Below are 19,625 nucleotides of genomic sequence, written 5' to 3'. Positions count from 1 at the left end.
GTGTTTGTTTATCTGTGTCTCTGTGTGTGTACATACACATTTATGCAATTTTTATTTCTCATTCTGTGAACTGTCAGTTTATATCCTTTTATTTGTATCTGTTGTGTGATTGGTTATAATCTTGCTCTTGTAGGAAAATTTTACATTAAGAAAATTTTATCGGGGCGCCTGGGTGGCTCAGATGGTTAAGCATCTGCCTTCGGCTCAGGTCATGATCCCAGGGTCCTGGGATCGAGTCCCACATCGGGCTCCCGGCTCAGCGGGGAGCCTGCTTCTCCCTCTGACCCTCTCCCCTCTCATGCTGTTTCTCTCTCGCTCGCTCTCTAAAAAATAAATAAAATCTTTAAAAAAAAAAAAGAAAATCTTATCTTTTTCTGTGATGTGTACCAAATTTCTTTTTATAGTTTATCTTTCTTTTGACATTGTTTTGTAGTGTTTTTTCCCCTAACCATCTTACTAACTGCTTTCCATAGACTATGCTTTGCTTATTTTTCCTTTTCCTTACTTTTTCTTGATTTACTGTTTTTTTCTTTCCTTCTAAAGATTTGAAAGTTACACATGCTAATTCTGTGCTCGCCTTAGTTGCTCAGAAATTATCACGTTCATTTAAACTGAAAGGATCTTGTCATCTTTGAGAATAGATTACTCTCTTTACCTTCCTTTGCTTTTCCCATATTTTCCATGTATTCTTGAATCTTATTCCAGATTATAATAATGCTAATAAGTGAGTTTTTTGGTCAGTCTTTCTTAGTGATTATTTAGATCTCACAACCATACTTATAAAGGTCAGTTTAGGGGCATCTGGGTGGTTCAGTCAGTTAAGCGTCTGCCTTCGGCTCCTGTCATGATTCTGGGATCCTGGGATTGAGCCCCGCGTCAGCCTGCTTCTCCTCCCTCTGCCCGCCACTCCCCCTGCTTGTGTGTTCTCTCACTCTGTCAAATAAATAAATTTTTAAAAATCTTAAAAAATAAACCTCATTTTAAGTATATTATAAATTACTGGTTTCTTTGTACTACCATTTCTCTTATTCAGTGTATTTTTCCTGGATTTCTTACTTTCCTGGAATAACATCTAGAATCGTTTTTTCCCAAAACAATTTTACGGTTAAACTTTGAAGTTTTTTTGTTTTTTTTAAGATTTATTTATTTGATGGGGGAGGGGCAGAGGGAGAGTCTCAAACAGACTCTGTGCTGAGCACAGAGGCCAATGCAGGCCCAATCCCATGACCCTGAGATCATAACCTGAGCTGAAATCAGGAATCAGATGCTTAACCAACTGTGCCACCCAGGAGCCCCTAAACTTTGAAGTTTTATATGTCCTAAAGTGTTTTAATTTTGCTCTCATATTTGAGTAATAATTTGATAGGAAATATATTCCTATAAAAGTTATTTTGCTCAAAACATTGAAAGCATCATGTCACAGATGAAAAGTTTAATACCAGTTTGTAGAGTTTAAAAAAAAAAAGCTATGTAGGGCACTGCTATGACATTATAGAGTGAAAGTTTTAAAAGATAAAAAGTTGCAAAGCAACATTTGTAATATGTCTCATTTATACATATGTGGATGTTCATAGAGAGAGGTCAGAAAGAGTATTTACCAATTATTGCCAGTAGTGATTGTCCTGATTATCTAGTACCATGTAATAAACTCCTCCAAAAGTTAGCGATGCAAAATAACAATGATTTATTATGTTCAGGGATTCTCTGCATCAGGAATTCAGACAGGACACAGCAGTGATGGCTAGGCCCTGAGATGGGAAGGCTTGAATGGCCACTCCCATATCTGGTCCCTCCACTGGGATGACTGAAGGATGGACTGAACTGGGGCCGTCCTCCTATATGCCTATATGTGCCGCTCCACATGGGGTTTTTGTGCCAGTTTGACTTACATGGTGCTTCAGGATTCCAAGAACAAGTGTTCTGTACTGAAGCTGCATTAGCCTTCTGTGACCAAGCCTCGGAAGTCACTCAGTGTCATTTCACCATACTCTAGTCGAAGCAGTCACGGGCTTGCCCAGAATCGCGAGTGGGGACCAACATGTAGATCCTACGTCCTGATGGGAAGAGTGTCAGAATTTGCAGCTATGTTTTGAAACAATCACAGTTGTGGACAACAGTGTTGGTTAAATGATGGCAGGAATTTTTTAAAAATCTCTTCTGTTCATTACTGATCCCCAGAAGAGTACTTGGTACACAGTAGTATTTGATAATTACATGTTAAAAGAATGAGGAATGGGGTTTTTGCTCTCCTAATGCTTTTTGGTAGTAAATGAATTTTTCACAGCAAGCATAGATTATCTTTATAAATAGAAACAAAAATCAAATAAAAGGTATATATTATATTAATGTTTTCATTTATTTCATGATATCCTAGATATTTGAATGATTTCTATGAGTTGGAGCTACAGCATGGTTCTGGTGTTGTGGGTTGGAGCATTCCAGTGACTAAAGGAATTGTGCCTTCTCCAAGAGAATCCCACACAGCTGTCATATATTGCAAAAAAGATTCTGGAAGTCCTAAAATGTATGTCTTTGGTGGAATGTGTGGTGCTCGCCTGGATGATCTATGGCAACTTGACTTAGGTAAGCTTACTTGATTCAGGCTCAGGAATTGGTTATGATTGATAAAGGCAAATGTAAAAATCGCTTTTGAAAAATATTTTTGGTTACAGCATTTATTGAGTTACAGTTAGATTTATAGAAGGCACTTATAGCCAGCTCTGGGACAGCCGAGATGTGATGCAAATGGTGGCTGATCAATGAATGTTTGATTTATGATAGTAACTCTCCTGTGCTCCTTATAAATAGGGTCGCCATATGTCGTGGTTTGCCTGAGAAGGCCCTGATTTATGCTTATTGTCCTGTGTAATTACCAATAGTACCAATTATCACTCTGTAAAGTGTCCCACTTGGGGATGATCAAATTTATATGGTTACTTTGTCCACAGGAAATGTAGCATTAGTAACGTTATTGCTGGTCAGTGGAAAAAACCGTGGCTAGCTCTTTTTAAGGGGATCCTAGGAGTGAGTGAATGGAGGGTAGGTGTGCCTTTCACTTTTGACTATCTTCTACACAGTGTCTTCTTACTTAAAATGTTAAAATCCGTAATCTGGTTTTAATCCAAAATTGGTGGCACCTAAATACAGTTCTCCATTACAAATGCTAACATTCAACTGTAAATAGATTACTGTAATTGGCTATTTATGTCAGCTGGAAATGTTTATTTTAAGATGAAGTTCAAGTAATGGTTTTGAAACATTTTTGCTTCTTTTTGGTAAGTCCTTTTTATATTTTTTAAAATTCTGCAAGGTGAGGTACTTTACTATTATTAAACCAAATTGCTAATATACTTATTTTTACTTCTAGAAACTATGTCTTGGTCAAAACCAGAAACTAAAGGGACAGTGCCACTCCCACGAAGTCTTCACACAGCCAGTGTTATAGGAAACAAGTATGGTGGTTTTTTTTTCTTTTTTTTTTCACTTTTTTTTTAAAGCAACTTAAGAAAGATACAAAGAAGAGTGGTGCTACCAATTACTTGGAAATAGATTATTGAATTTAACAATGATTATGTTTACTAAAGCTAAAATAATAAGCCTATAGAAGCTAAAATACTGTTCCATTTTCTTATCCTGCTGCCTCTTACATTTCTGTACATTTCTTACAGTGCCTTGCACAGAGTAGGTATTACATAAGTGTGAGGCAGAGTGTTGTCACACTGACTGGCTTCCATTGCCAGGTTTGACACACCTAACTCAGTGTTTTGTCTTACTTATTTTTGGTAGCACTTGATTTGTACTCAGGTATGTACTCAGTATGTACACTGAATGATTGAACTTCGAATAGAGTTATGGTCAGAACATGAACTCTGTAACCAGATTGCATGAATTCAAGTCTTCCGTTTTGGTACTTGTCATTTATGACCTGGGGCAAGGAAATTTAATCTGTCCATACCTCAATTTCCTCACATATAAAATGCAGATAATAAAACCTATTTCATTGGCGCCTGGGTGGCTCAGTCGTTAAGCATCTGCCTTTGGCTCAGGTCATGATCCCAGGGTCCTGGGATCGAGTCCTGCATCGGGCTCCCTGCTCAGCGGGGAGTCTGCATCTCTCTCTGCCCCTCACCCTGCTCTCGTGCTCGCTCTCTCTCGCTCACTTGCGCTCTCTCTCAAATAAATAAATAAATAAAATCTTTAAAAAAAAACAACGTATTTCACACGGTTGTCTTGAGGATTAAATGGATTAATACATATGAAATGCTTCAAACAGTGCCTGGTACATAAACAGCACTCCATAAAAGTTAGCTTTTACTATCATCAACAAGTTCCCTTATTTGTGCATTATTGTGTAAATAGAAATTAATTACTTTCTTTGTGTAGGGACTTTTTCCTATAAGTAATGTTTTAGGAAACAACTAGAACCTCATTAGTGCTTTTTTTAAAAAATAGCCATAAATAGGGGCGCTTGGGTGGCTCAGTCGTTAAGCGTCTGCCTTCGGCTCAGGTCATGATCCCAGGGTCCTGGGATCGAGCCCCACATCGGGCTCCCTGCTCGGCGGGAAGCCTGCTTCTCCCTCTCCCGCTCCCCCTGCTTGTGTTCCCTCTCTCACTGTGCCTCTCTCTGTCAAATAAATAAATAAAATCTTTAAAAAAAAAATAGCCATAAATAAAACCTAATAAGGCATATTTTTTTAGAATATCAGAACCCTTTTATAAAATGTGGTTTTCCATTGGAACTTTAATATATAAAATAGAAAATCGAGCTTGTTTGGTTGGCATGAGATCACATGGGCCCTAAGCGCTGCATGATAAACCTTCTCCTTCAGCAGCTATTAGGCATGTCTCAAGAACCCTTAGGGCCCTGAAGGACATAGTTTAAAGTTTTTTATTTGAGTGATATCAGTGACCAAAGTTATAAGAAACTGAATCCTCTTTGGTTACTGTATGCATACAACTCTGAATTTGATTTTGGGTGTCAGATCTTTTGACTATCTTTCTGACTGAGGTACACTTAGTATATTATATATAATATTGATTTTCAAGTGTATTATAAGTGAAATATTCCCCACTTTATGTAACTTGCCAGAGAGAAATAATTTGATTCTGTATTGCTTCATGAAATTGTAAACTCTTCAAAGAAGACCACTTTATTCATTATCTTATTCCCATTACCTTGATCATGATAAGTAAGTGAATAGTCCCGAAGCTTTGAGTCAACAACTGAGAAATTTAAGTCTATTCTTAGCATTTTAAATCTAAAAAAAAATAAAAAAATTAAACCTTTAGAAAAAAAAATCAAACACTTTATATTCTCTCTTTTTGTTGTTCAGGATGTACATTTTTGGTGGATGGGTTCCACATAAGGGGGAGAATATTGAGACTTCACCTCATGATTGTGAATGGAGATGTACTAGTTCATTTTCTTACCTAAATCTCGGTGAGTCTTGTAAGAGTTACTTACTGAAATAAAATTTATTAATAAAAGAATTTTTGTTGTTTTGTTGTTTAAGGACAATGTAGTAGTCATGGATATTTCTATCTTTTAGATACAGCAGAGTGGACCACCCTAGTATCAGATTCTCAGGAAGATAAAAAAAATTCAAGACCAAGACCAAGAGCTGGACACTGTGCTGTTGTGATTGGCACTCGATTGTATTTTTGGAGTGGAAGAGATGGCTACAAAAAAGCACTGAATAGTCAAGTTTGCTGCAAGGATCTTTGGTATCTTGATACTGGTAGGTAAGAGTATTCAACAAATACAATTTTTCCTTCAGGTAAATAAATGCTTGAGCACTACCTGTCTCTTGAGATTTAGTGTAAATGCCACTGCCTCTCTTTTCCATAATTAAAAATGAGTGAAGGGGCACCTGGGTGGCTCAGTCGGTTAAGTGGCTGCTTTCGGCTCAGGTCATGATCCCAGGGTCCTGGGATCGAGCCCCGCATCGGGCTCTATGCTCAGCGGGAAGCCTGCTTCTCCCTCTCCCCCTCCCCTTACTTGTGTTCCCTCTCTCACTGTCTCTCTCTCTCTCAAATAAATAAATAAAATCTTTTAAAAAAAAATGAGTGGAAGAAATATTATATGTAGATATTTCCCACTCCAGGAGAATTTCCTTCTTTTTTTTTTTCCAGGAGAGTTTCTTTTTTCTTTTTTTTAAAGATTTTTTATTTTATTATTTATTTGACAGAGAGAGAGAGAGACAGTGAGAGAAGGAACACAAGCAGGGGGAGTGGGAGAGGGAGAAGCAGGCTTCCCGCCAAGCAGGGAGCCCGATGTGGGGCTCGATCCCAGGACCATGGGACAATGACCTGAGCTGAAGGCAGATGCTTAACTGAGCCATCCAGGTGCCCCACCAGGAGAGTTTCTTAATTTCCCTGTCCTTGAATATAGAGTGGATTTAGTGACTCCCTTCCAAAGCACAGAATATGGAAAGGGACCATTCGTAGCTTAACAGTGGAGAAACCTGGAAAACACCATCTTAATCAAGCAATCAATGTTAATAGCACTACTGCTAGTCATGTTGAATCATTTATCCCTGCCTCTCATATCATGTGATAAGAAGAAACTTCACCTCTGAAGGTGAAGGTTTCTACGCAAAACCCATAACCTCATTCTCACTGTGAGAACATTACCAACAAACCCAAATTGAGGGACATCCTAGACATTCTATGTGAACAGTGCTCTTCAAAAATTTCGAAGTTGTGGAAAACAAAGTGAGGGGTGCCTGGGTGGCTCAGTCAGTTAAGCATCTGCTTTCGGCTCTGGTCATGATCTCAGGGTCCTGGGATCCAGCCCTGCACTGGGCTCCCTGCTTCTCCCTCTCCCTCTGTGATCTCTTGCTTTCGCTCTCTCTCAAATAAAGGAATAAAATCTTTTAAAAAAACAAAAAACAAGGAAAGTGAGAAATAGTCATAAATCGGAGGAGACTGAGGAGACACGAAGACTAAATGCAAGGTGGTACCCTAGATTGAATTGGAACCAAAAAAACCACAAACTGGTGAAATCTGAGTAGTCTGTAGTTTATAGTATTGTTCCAGTGTTAATTAGTTTTAACAAATATGTTAGCATTAAGGGAAACAGTAAAGAGTATATGGGAACTCTGCATTTTTTCTGTAAGTCTAATAAGAGTATTCCAAAATAAAAAGATTTTTTAAAAAGATTTATTTATTTGGGGGCGCCTGGGTGGCTCAGTCGTTAAGCATCTGCCTTCGGCTCAGGTCATGATCCCAGGGTCCTGGGATCGAGCCCCACATCGGGCTCCCTGCTCGGCGGGAAGCCTGCTTCTCCCTCTCCCACTCCCCCTGCTTGTGTTCCCTCTCTAGCTGTCTCTCTCTCTCTCTGTGTCAAATAAATAAATAAAATCTTTAAAAAAAAAAAAATTTATTTATTTGGGATGCCTGGGTGGCTCAGTCATTAAGTGTCTGCCTTCAGCTCAGGTTGTGGTCCCAGGGTCCTGGGATCAGGCCCTGCATTGGGCTCCCTGCTTGGTGGGAGGCTTGCTTCTCCCTCTCCCACTCCCCCTGCTTGTGTTCCTGCTCCCGCTATCTCTCTGTCAGATAAATAAAATCTTAAAAAAAAAAAAAAAGATTCATTTATTTTTAGAGAGAGAGAGAGTGCATGAGAGAGCATGGGAGGGGCAGGCAGAGGGAGAGGGAGAGAGAGAATCCCAAGCAGTCTCCCGGCTGAGCATGGAGCCCGAGGTGGGGCTCAATCCCACGACCCTAAGATCACGACCTGAGCCAAAATCAAGAGTCAGATGCCCAAACAACTGAGCCACCCAGGTGCCCCTAAAAAGATTTTTGTACAAGTATTACAACACTAAAAATTTTAAAATATGGAACTCATCCATTTTTCAATAAATATTGATTGATACCTGTCTATCAGGAATTGTTTTACATGCTGAGAAGTGAAATGCTACAGCAGTGAAAGGGACTGATGATATCCCTAATATCAAAGAACTTATATTCTCATAGAGTATGAGGGCAGAGGGATGACGGGCACTAATCAGACAAATTAACAAAAAGTAAGCGTGTGAAGATAGTAGGGTAGACCAGCGGGATAGTGATGGGAGGGACTGGAATGGGAAAGTGGGGTTAACTTCAGAGTGGCTAGTTAGAAAAGTATGTGATGGCATTTGGGATATAATCCAAATGGAGAGAAGATGCTATCCAGGGAAAAGGCTAGGGGAGAAACACTGTAGCAAGAGTGAACAGCAAGTACGAGGGCCCTGAGATAGGAATACTTGGCACATTTGGGAACAGATTTGAGCTGAATGGAAAGGAGAGCATAGGAATGGAGGTTAGAGAAGTGACAGCAGGACAGATCATGTAAGGCCTTGCACATCATGGTAGAGGTTAGCTTGTTTATAAAGTACAAGGGTAGTTTATTAGTTGGAAGGAGAGATGTTTTGTGATCTGATGTACATTTTGGAATGGGCACTGCAGTTGTGTAGAATATAAATTGTAGGTGGGCAAAAGTGCACACAGGGAGACCAGTTAGGAGGCTTTCACAGGAGTCAGAGAAGTCTTAGACTACAGTGGTGCCAGTAGAGATGGGGAGAAGTGGATGAATTCTGGATATGTTTTGGAGTTCTTGTTGACAGAACTGGCTGATGAATTGGGTATGGCATGTGGCACAAAGAGAGAATGGAGGATGAAGTTTTTTGTTTTTGTTTTTAAGATTTTATTTATTTATTTGAGAGAGAGAGTGAGAGAGAGAGCGCACAAGAAGGGGGAGGGGAGAGGGAGAAGCAGACTCCCTGCTGAGCAGGTTGCCCGATGCAGGACTCTATCCAGGGACTCCAGGATCATGACCTGAGCCGAAGGCAGTCGCTTAACCAACTGAGCCACCCAGGCACCCTGGAGGATGAAGTTTTTAGCTTGAATAATTTGGTGGTATTTCCATTTACTTGGATGGGGAAGACTGAGGAGAAAACCAGTTTGTGGAGAAAATTAAGAGTTTCATTTAGACTATGCTAAGTTTGAAATAAGGAAATCAAATACATAGTTGATATAGAGAAATCTGGAGGTCAGTCAAGAAATCAGATCTGGAGATGTATGTTGTTACATGAGAAAAGCAGATTATAAAACATACCTATGATTCCAGTTTCTTTTAAGTATATAACCAAAAATCTGGAAGGATACATGGTGTACCAAAGTGTTACCTAAAAGGTGAGATTCAACATTTTCTGAAAGGTTTTTCTTTCCTCTGTATTTTCTACAGAGGCATGTATTGCTTTCGTAATGTAAAAACAGTTTAATTTTAAAATTAAGATAACTGAAAAAATAATAAATGGAACAACTAAGAGACTAAATATTTTCTGTGGAAGAAACACATACTTGCAAGCAGGAAAGAAATATAGAAAATCCAACTTACTGATGCATCTTTGAAATTGGGAGTTGTTGCCTGAGGTCCAAGGATAAACTTTAGTCTCAGATTGGAAGAAAAATATGTGTGTATAAATTTTTCTTGGCAGTGAATACATCACTTTCAACAGATTATCTAAGGGATCTGTGACTTTAAAAGGTTAAAAATTACTGACACTGAATGGCCGGTTTTTCCATAAACCTTTTCTTTAAACATGAATATCTACCTAAAAGTAATCGTAACCACTATCATAAGGTCAAAATTTAGATTTTGCTATCTTCTTAATAAGTTGGCATGAATTTGGGGGATTGGGGAAATGAGGGCTCTTCATCTTGCCTTTTTTCACTTTTAGTTAATCTTTGTGAATTTGTTAATATTTAAGAGTGGTTAATTACATAAAGCTTTTTATGAAAATTAACAGTCCTTTGCTCCAACCTTCCTCTCATTTTCCTTGCTTCACAAGCATCTGCTTTCAACTCTGTTAAACAATTCTTTTGGTATTTACTTACGTATTTCCATATAACATGAATATATTGTTACTTTGATTTTTTTTGGTTTAGACATAAAATGCTCACCTTCTTCTATGGAAATTAAGGATTTATCTCTTTTTCCCATCATTCCTCGCCTTTCTCCTATACGCTTTCCTACTCCCATTTTCTCAATATGGTTATACCATAATTTTGTTAGATGAGTATTCATTTACATTATGACTACATAAACACTGTTCATAGGTGAGCCATCTAGAATATTGTGATACTTTTCTTGCACAATTTTTTATTTGCCATGGATTAATAATTGTCACTTTTGTTTGTTTTAGATTTGTATGTATCTACCACTAATTCAATCCATACTCTGTTATTTGTTTAAATCTTCTCTCATTATGGTTAGATGCATCAGATATTCTATCAAATTTCATCGTCATGAAGAAATTTCTCCTGCTCCAATCTGGGATGATTGTCTTCCACAAATCGAGCCCAGCTATCATCTTGGAGTCTCCCTTCATCATCTTCCTGGGGATATCTTTTGCCTCTCACCTGTGCCGGATTCCCCGTTTCCTGGATCCCATATTTTTCCCTTTCTTAGTTTACTTTTTCATTTTTTTGTGGAACACATCCCAGGAAAAGGGTGCATAGGTGATAAATTTATTTTGAGATTTCACACTGTTTAGAAATATGTTCAGTCTTTCTTCCACTTATTTGGCCATTTGCATGGAAATAGAATTCTACATTGGAAGTCATTATTCTTCAAAATTTTGAAAGCATTGCTATACTGTATTCAAGCTTCTAGTTTTTTTGTTGAGAAACCCAAACCACTTCTAATTTTTGTTCTTTTTAAATGTGACCTTCCCCCTCACCCTTGATAGCTTTCAGGATTTTTTTTTTTTTGTCCCCACTGTTCTTAAATTTCATGGTGATGTACTTGTGCATCTAATTTTAACCCACTGTGTTGAGTACTCAGTGGGCCCTTTCAGTCTGGAAACTCATGTTCTTCAGTTCTGGGAATTTTCTTGATTTACTTCATTGATATGTACCCTTCTTTTTTCTCTATTTTCTCTTCATGTAACTTCTATTATGTGGGTGGTGTACCTCTTGGACTTACCTTCTTATTATTTGCTTGTATGGTTTGTCTTACTTTAAGAAATGTAAAACTGGATTGTGAATGGGATTATGGAGAAATCTACATGGGGAATAGTTGGAGGAACTAGGTTTACTTGTCCTCTAAAACACAGTCATCAAATTTTTCTGTGAAGGGCTAGATAGTAAATATTTAGGCTTTGTAGTTAGGCCATATGGTCTCTACTATAACTATGCAATTCTGCTGCTGTAGAATGAAAGCAATCATAACTAATACATAAACAAATGAGCATAGCTGTGTTTCAATAAAACTTTATTTATAGAAACAGCCCATAAGCCAGCCAGTTTGCTGACCCCTTCTCTAAAAGATACAAAAAGATAGATATTAGACTTGTTCTATAAGGATTAAGTTATAGCTTGTAGATACCAACTCACTAGAAGAATAAATTTTCTTATAGTAATTGTCTAAAGATGGAATGTACTCCTTTAGGAATTGTGAGTTCCCTGAAATGGTAGGTAAACAAAAAGGACAAGGATATTGTAGAAATAATCTCAGGTTCTTTTTCCCAGTTCTAGAAGTCTATGATTATTACTTGTTTTGGAAGCGTCGGTAATATTTTATATCAAAGTAATTACTTGTTTGGGATAGTACAAGTTTTGATGAGAGGGTATTAACTTCAAGAAGTTATGTTTTTCCAAAATATCATGTCCAAATCATCTTTGTTAACATTAACAGTATTTCTGACATGTATGCTATTGGCTGAAAATTGCCTCATAAAATTAAAAACTTAAAAGAAGGTAAAATAATGTAGCTATAATGATAAAATACTTGCTTCCTCCCTCTCCCCCACACTTCTATGATTAAACATTTCTTTCTGATTCTGATGACACAAATAGCTTGGATTGTTTTGTGTGTAGAGCTATTTGTGTAAGGAATTAAATAAATAAATAGAATCAGAACCCCAAACTGTTTTCATTTGACCTACGATAGCTATGTATATCTGAGTAATTTTTCTCCCTCTTGGTAAACAGTTGAAATACTCATTGCTGATGTTTTCAGAGCCCTAGGCCCACACAAACTATAGAGGCAAACTGTTGGTACATTTGAAACATCAATGTATTTAATATCAATATTGTTCTTTAGAGAAACCGCCAGCACCGTCACAAGTACAACTGATCAAAGCCACTACCAACTCTTTCCATGTCAAATGGGATGAAGTGCCTACAGTTGAGGGCTATCTTTTGCAGCTGAATACAGACTTGCCGTACCAAGCTGCATCATCAGATTCTTCAGCAGCACCAAATATGCAAGGTAACATAATTTTCACCTTAAAGCATGCATGCTCATATGCTTTTTTAAAAAAGTTACTGCAGGAAAGCCAGTGATTAAGGCCTACTTTTAAAAATTTAATGATATGATGTTTCCTGCCTGGTTAATCAAATATATTGCATTTCAACTCTGAAACTTGCCTGTCTTATCATTATGATGTGGTAGAATGCATAGACATGTAGGATACAGTGTTTTTTCTGCAGTTCATTCTGATGTACTTTCTTTCTTTTTTTTTTTTTTTTTTAAGATTTTATTTATTTATATGACACAGAGAGAGAGACAGCTAGAGAGGGAACACAAGCAGGGGGAGTGGGAGAGGGAGAAGCAGGCTCCTGGCCGAGCAGGGAGCCCGATGCGGGGCTCGATCCCAGGACCCTGGGATCATGACCTGAGCTGAAGGCAGACGCTTAACGACTGAGCCACCCAGGCGCCCCCTGATGTACTTTCTTAATTTGACATGATACATGACTTCAGGAGATGGTTTTAATTAGCTTTCATAAATATTTCAGCTTTTTTCAAAAGTATTTTTGTACAGTAACAGGCACTTGCAAAGTTAAAAACACTTTTAATTTTACATGTTCTTTTAGAAAGGATTTTAGTCAACTATTAAGCAAACTATTAAGAAAACAGATAAACTTTGATAAAGATACTTTTTAACCTTTAATACATAACTTTTGGAAATACTTGATTGTAATATATTTTATTGAAACTAATTTAGAGCATGTCAGTCTGAACTTTCTTATTCCTACAGGAGTCAGAATGGACCCTCACAGACAAGGCAGTAATAGCACCATTCCTAACAGTGTAAGTTAAAAAAAATGTATGATGACAAATGAATGTTTAAGGTTAGAGTCCCAATTTTTATTCATATTTTTAGCATATTACCCTAGGACAGAAGTTCTCAAGCCTGGCTGCATATTAGAATCACCTCTGAGATTAAAAAACAAACATACACAGAATCCCAGCCTTTCCCCAGATTTAGTGAAGCAGAATCTTTAGGATGATGCCCAGGTAACTGTGGTTTCAAGGAACGCTCCATTGATCACTATGGCAGTAGCCCAGATTAAGAACCCCTAACCAAGAGATTGAAGTCTACCTTCATTACACATAGCATCAGAGACAAATCCCTTATAATTTATACTTACAATATCTTGAAATCTTTTTGACATTTCTAAATGTCATACACACTCATTTTAAATTTCAACTAATACTTGGAAAATCAACATGAAATACATTTCTTTACTATGTACTTTGTTGACCAAAGAATATGAGTTGCTAAATTGAGCCCTGATGTTTGTGAGTTTCCTTCTTGTTTATGAAGTGCTTCACAATAGATATTTGTAAAGACTAATGAATAAGCTTACTAGGATTTACACTGGTTTTTCATGGCAAACTGCTACTAAGTATACAGTAGATTCTTTTCAAGGAAAATGATGTAGGTGTAAGCGCATGTGTTCTGAACATGACTGTGATGGACAAGTATCTTTAGGGCCATCAGAAGTTATAACTGACTATAGAGTTATAATTAACAATCAAGATGGAGACAGAAAAGTAACAAAAAACAGGTAAGTAAAAAGGGGCAGCAATATTGGGGTTTTTGAATAAAAGCCAGATCACTTTTATGGCGCAGTAGACCCATAGGTATTGCTTTGTAGTAGTAATTGATACACTGATGACCTGAATTATCAAAAAGTTTAAATATATTCATTATAGTGTATATAAGAAGACAAAAACAGAATTAGAAAGATTCCTATCTAAAATGTTTAATGGTAAAGAATATTGATATGTGTATATATTAAATCTTGATCTCTCTTTGGAAAACTCAGTCATACAGAATAATTCATTTGCTTGAACTGAGATTTTATTTTTAGGAGTCATCAGATCTTTAATGTCCATATTGACCTTGTTAAGAAAATTTGACAAAAATGTTAAACTCGGTAGCTTTGGTGTTGTCTCCTGTGTTACATACATATTTACTTGAATACTAACCACCACTTATAAAAATGTAGTGGTTTTGTTTCCTCAGAATATACCCTCCCATTCCCCTTCGGAACTGGTCTTTTGAGAATGGAGATTAAGTGAAGAAATTGTTTTCTTAAACTGTTATAAAATTTAAAGAACAATCCTATACAAATTAAGAATATAATTTAAACTGTTTTATATCTTGGTAAATTTATTTTCAATAGCATTTAAGTTGTAAATTATTTTGCTTGTTTTTTACATGTATTTTTATTCAATTGAACATTGCTTGCTACAATAAACTATTTTATTTTTTATAGATCAGTGATACAATGAACAGTACAAAAACCGAACATACAGCTATGAAAGGAACTTCTATGAAAAACAGACCAGATCTCAAAGCATCAACTGATTCTAATGCCACTTTATATTCATCTTTGGCAACTAATGCTTCTAATCATAATAGTTGTGTCGTGGATGTGCTAAGGAAAAATGAAGGTATAAGGATGGCATTTTAAATAAATCTAAGGCTTTTTATAACATGGAATTTTAGTCTTTGGAAAAGTAAATGTTCTATGGTTTTGATCCATTTTCAAAATAATAATAAGCCTGCCATATTGACCCTAGTTAGAGTGATGTCAAGATACCAAGGAAGCACCTACCTGAATAGTAACACTTAGTTACGAGCTATGGAATTCAGATGAGGCAAGCTTTTGTATGACATTTGAGGTTGGCCAGTGTTGCAGGGTCCCTCTCCCATTACTGTATTTTCTTTTTTTTTTTTCAATTTTTTTTTATTCTTATGTTAATCCCCATACATTACATCATTAGTTTTAGATGTAGTATTCCATGATTCATTGTTTGTGCATAACACTCAGTGCTCCATGCCGAACGTGCCCTCCTCAATACCCATCACCAGGCTAACCCATCCTCCCACTCCCCTCCCCTCTAGAACCCTCAGTTTGTTTTTCAGAGTCCATCGTCTCTTATGGTTCGTCTACCCCTCCGATTTGCCCCCCTTCATTCTTCCCCTCCTGCTACCTTCTTCTTCTTTTTTTTTTCTTAACATATATTGCATTATTTGTTTCAGAGGTACAGATCTGAGATTCAACAGTCTTGCACAATTCACAGCGCTTACCAGAGCACATACCCTCCCCAGTGTCTATTACCCAGTCACCCCCTCCCTCCCACCCCACCCCCCACTCCAGCAACCCTCAGTTTGTTTCCTGCGATTAAGAATTCCTCATATCAGTGAGGTCATATGATACATGTCTTTCTCTGTTTGACTTATTTCGCTCAACATAATACCCTCCAGTTCCATCCACGTCGTTGCAAATGGCAAGATCTCATTCCTTTTGATGGCTGCATAATATTCCATTGTATATATATACCACATCTTCTTTATCCATTCATTTGTCGATGGACATCTTGGCCCTTTCCACAGTTTGGCTATTGTGGACATTGCTGCTATAAACTTCGGGGTGCACGTACCCTCCATTACTGTATTTTCTTAGCACTTAGAACTATCTGAAATTATTTATTTGGGGCAGGGATTTTCTTGTTCATCTCTTATTTCCTCAGCACTTGAATCCATGCCTGGTTAATAGTAGTCACTTAGTAAATATTTGTATAGGAAGTAACTGGATTATCCTCAGAAAGATCATTCATTTATGAGAATTGTTGATTACATTCATGGGACAGCTTGTAATTGGTGAACCTTATATTTAAAATGAGTTCATTTGAATATTCTTATGCCGTTTGAGATACATTAAGCATTGCGCCTGATTTAAATATCTAAAATTATTCTGTAAGTCTCATTCTGATATGTCTGTGACATAGAAATATGTGACTGTATTTTTAATTTGAAAACATCATGACAGCTGATATAAATCTAAATCCTCTTCCATGATGCAAACTTAACAAGATGAATATAATTTTTATTTCCGTTTTTCTTTATGAGCCCATAGTAGATAAGAGTATTCAAGGAAAATAATTTCCTGTCATTTTTCCTCATTTCATTACATGTGGAAAAGGAAAACACTTTTGTTTTCTTGATTTTCTGATGGAATCATTTGGTCAAAATTATAAAAGCCTGATCGTGGGCTGCAGCTTATATTTCTGTCTTTTTTGTTTTGTTTTGTTTATTTATTTGACAGAGAGAGAGAGAGCACAAGCAGGGGAATGGCAGGCAGTGGGGGAGGAAGAAGCAGGCTTCCTGGTGAGCAGGGAACCTGATGAGGGGCTCACTCCTAGGACCCAGGGATCATGACCTGACCGAAGGCAGATGCTTAACCGACTGAGCCACCCAGGCGCCCCTGTTTTTCTTTCTTACAGTGATTTTCTATGTCTGTCTTGTAAAGTTTATATTCTTGAAAACAAATAAAAGCTTTGAGGTTTTAGAATCTTAATGCACTCTAAATCCTATGTTGTAGGGCAGTTTGGATAAAATTAGTACTAGGCAAATGGGAAAACCAGAGTGGTTGTACAGTGACAGTATCTGGCAGATCATAGACATTCAAATATGTGAATGAATGGCTACCCAATGACAGGTTAACAAGAGGAGATTGGACTTTTTCTCTGGAGGTTAGAGTAGCTGGTATGTTTTAAAAGTGGAAGAGTGACATGATTAGTTGTTGTTTGGAAAGAACACTCTGGCCTCACCATCAGAACTATAGTAGGAAATGATTGGGAGACCCATTAGGGTGTTCCTTTAGAACTGCAAGAGACGCAGTGGGTGGGATGGAGAGGAGAGAATATATCATTTCTCAGACTTTTAGAAACTAGCATCCATTATTAGCCTTGGAAACTGGTTGGATATGAGAAGTAAAAATGAGTTGACCATGACTCCCAGTTTTTGGGGTTGGAAATTCAATGGATGATGATACTCTTTATCAAGATATGAAATATAGGAGCAAGAACAGACTTGGGAAAAAGGTACGTTCAACTTTGAACTTAGTGTTTTTGAGGCACTTGAAGAACATATTGGTAAAGATTTCTAATGGGCAGTTGGATACTTAGGTGTAGAGTTTAGGTAGTAGTTTTTGGCTGGAAGTAAAATTTGGAAGTTAAGGGTATCTAAAATATAAGCTCTACAAGAGCAGGGACCTTGTCTGACTTGTTTACTGTGAGATTCCTAGCACCTGGCACAATGCCCAGGACATATGTATTTGAGAGAGGTATGATTTGTGAATGTAGTTAAAGCATAGGAAAATATGTAAATGGAGAAAAGAGAGGGCTTGGGAACATCTGCATTTGAAGAGTCATTTGAAGAGAAGAAACCAGCTAAAGAGATTGAAAAGGGGTTCCTAGAAGGTCAGGAAAAGAACCAAAGAGATTGGTGTCCTATTTTTTCCAGGCATCACAGTTTGTAGGTCTATCTCTATCACATGATTTTAACTTGATGAGGTATTAACCATGCCTGCTTTCTTTCAACATTGTAGAAACAAGCACAGTATCTGTTAAATAGTAAATCTTCAGTATTGTGGAATGAGTAATTATAAGTCATAGAAAGAAACAGCTTCAAAAAGGAGTATGTGGTCAGCATTGTTCACATTGCAGAAAGGTCAAGTAAATGGAAATCGAAAGGCATCCCTTGAAATCATTGACATTTGCCAGAGCCATTTCATTAGAGTAGTGGGCTAGAAACCAAGTTTGAGGAGGTCAAGGAAGTAGAGACTGCTCTGAAGGGAATTAGTGAGGGGCAGAGGTAACTGGAGGAAATTTGTGGGGTCAGAGAAGATGCTTGTTTGTTTGCTTGAGAGACTTGATAATGTTTATGGACCGATGGCCAAAAACTACTAATGAAAAAGAATCTGAAAACCCTGAAGAGAGAGTAATGATTGATGAAAGAGCGTCCCAAAATATGGGGAAGGAATGGGGCCAAGAGCACAGGAGGATAGATTATCCTTCCTCAGGAGAGAGGTCAGTTCATCCTCTGAAATGGAAGAGAAAACAGAAAGGATGGGCATAATCACAAATATATTTCTAGTTTAGGGCAGGAGAGGCAGAAAATTGATGGCATTCATGCCTGATGACTTCTATATGTTTCCCTAAAATGGGAAGCAGGGCATTTGATCTATGATTTAGGAGAGTCCGAGAACAATGATTCAGTGTTTAGAGTGGAAGAAGGAGCTAAGAAGTTGAACATCTGTTGTCTGTGTAGTGCACTTTATTTTTCTAAACATTGTATGCCTAGTGGTTAATTCATATGAATGACATATACATTACTCATGTTTGTATTTTTAAAATCGAAAATACCAAGAATTGTATGACAAGAACCATAATACGGAACACTTATTGCAGGCATTATGTTAATAATTGATCTTTTCACTTTAATTTTAGGTCCTCATACTTCAGCAAATATAGGTGTTCTAAGTAGTTGCCTGGACTTAAGAACAGTAATCCCTGAAACTTCTGTATCCAGTTCTGTTTCCAGCGCACAAACTATGGTAACCCAGCAGACCATTAAAACTGAATCATCCAGTACAAATGGGGCAGTTGTAAAAGATGAAACTTCACTAACAACATTCAGTACCAAATCTGAAGGTTTGAAATGTGTTTCACATACTGTATTTTGAACCATTTTTGTATATAAATTCATCAAACTTATTTGTTTAGATGGGAATTCCATTTCATCTTGGATTGAATCATATATAAACAGATAAAACATTTCAATTAAAATTATAATATACTCTGCTGCCTTCCATAAAATATTTAAATCAGCACACACTGAAATACATTCAGAATGTATTTTTCCTACCATGAATATATTCAGCAAACTTCTTTCCCATAGAAAAATTTCATTCTTTAGACTATGGAGTAATAATTCTCCCAGCTTGATTGATTTCTGATTTTGTAAATGCTCATTTCATTCTTTTGCAATAGGACTTGTGTTTCATCTTTGGTAAACATTCTCTGAAGTTCTAGCAAGTCATCAAACCCTTGAGAAATGAACTTTGTGAATTAGTTCAAGTTAGAGCATCCATATTTCGAATTATTGTGTTTTTCTCCCTCTGGCTATTTTTTGTATGTTTATAAATTATATTTTAATGTGTCTGTTTGCTAAGTGATTACGTAAGTCTTATATGATGAATTGTTTGGTTTTTAGTTGACGAAGCATGTGCACTGCCTGCGACTAAGATCAGCCGTGTAGAAACACATGCTACAGCGATGCCGTTTTCTGTAAGTATATGACCTGAAGATCCTATGTGTTTAAAGGTAGGATGCTGAGCAACTTCAGCAAAAATTCATGAGAAGATTCTTGGGTGTCCTCTAGTGATGACTTTGCCAAAGATTGAGAAATGAAGGCTTGAATAGAAAAATGTTAAGTGAAAAAAGCTGCATAAAAAATAATATATATATACTGTGGTCCCAATTTTATTAAAAGACACACACG

General features: G+C 37.1%; 1 protein-coding gene across 1 annotated transcript in view; it reads left to right on the top strand.

Annotated features, from left to right (window-relative positions):
• Window positions 1-19,625, top strand: part of HCFC2 (host cell factor C2) — a 38,928-nt gene that overhangs the window by 11,235 nt on the left and 8,068 nt on the right. The window contains exons 4-12 of the mRNA XM_021687585.2: window positions 2,375-2,583; window positions 3,368-3,452; window positions 5,334-5,440; window positions 5,550-5,738; window positions 12,086-12,253; window positions 13,023-13,075; window positions 14,551-14,728; window positions 18,572-18,775; window positions 19,338-19,411. Coding sequence (XP_021543260.1) covers window positions 2,375-2,583; window positions 3,368-3,452; window positions 5,334-5,440; window positions 5,550-5,738; window positions 12,086-12,253; window positions 13,023-13,075; window positions 14,551-14,728; window positions 18,572-18,775; window positions 19,338-19,411 — 1,267 coding nt within the window. The remainder of the gene's footprint in view (window positions 1-2,374; window positions 2,584-3,367; window positions 3,453-5,333; window positions 5,441-5,549; window positions 5,739-12,085; window positions 12,254-13,022; window positions 13,076-14,550; window positions 14,729-18,571; window positions 18,776-19,337; window positions 19,412-19,625) is intronic.

Source organism: Neomonachus schauinslandi, chromosome 5, assembly GCF_002201575.2.
Source record: "Neomonachus schauinslandi chromosome 5, ASM220157v2, whole genome shotgun sequence".
Classification (NCBI taxonomy): domain Eukaryota; kingdom Metazoa; phylum Chordata; class Mammalia; order Carnivora; family Phocidae; genus Neomonachus; species Neomonachus schauinslandi.
The sequence above is the reverse complement of the archived record's forward strand: the minus strand, read 5'-3'. Positions and strand labels throughout refer to the sequence as shown.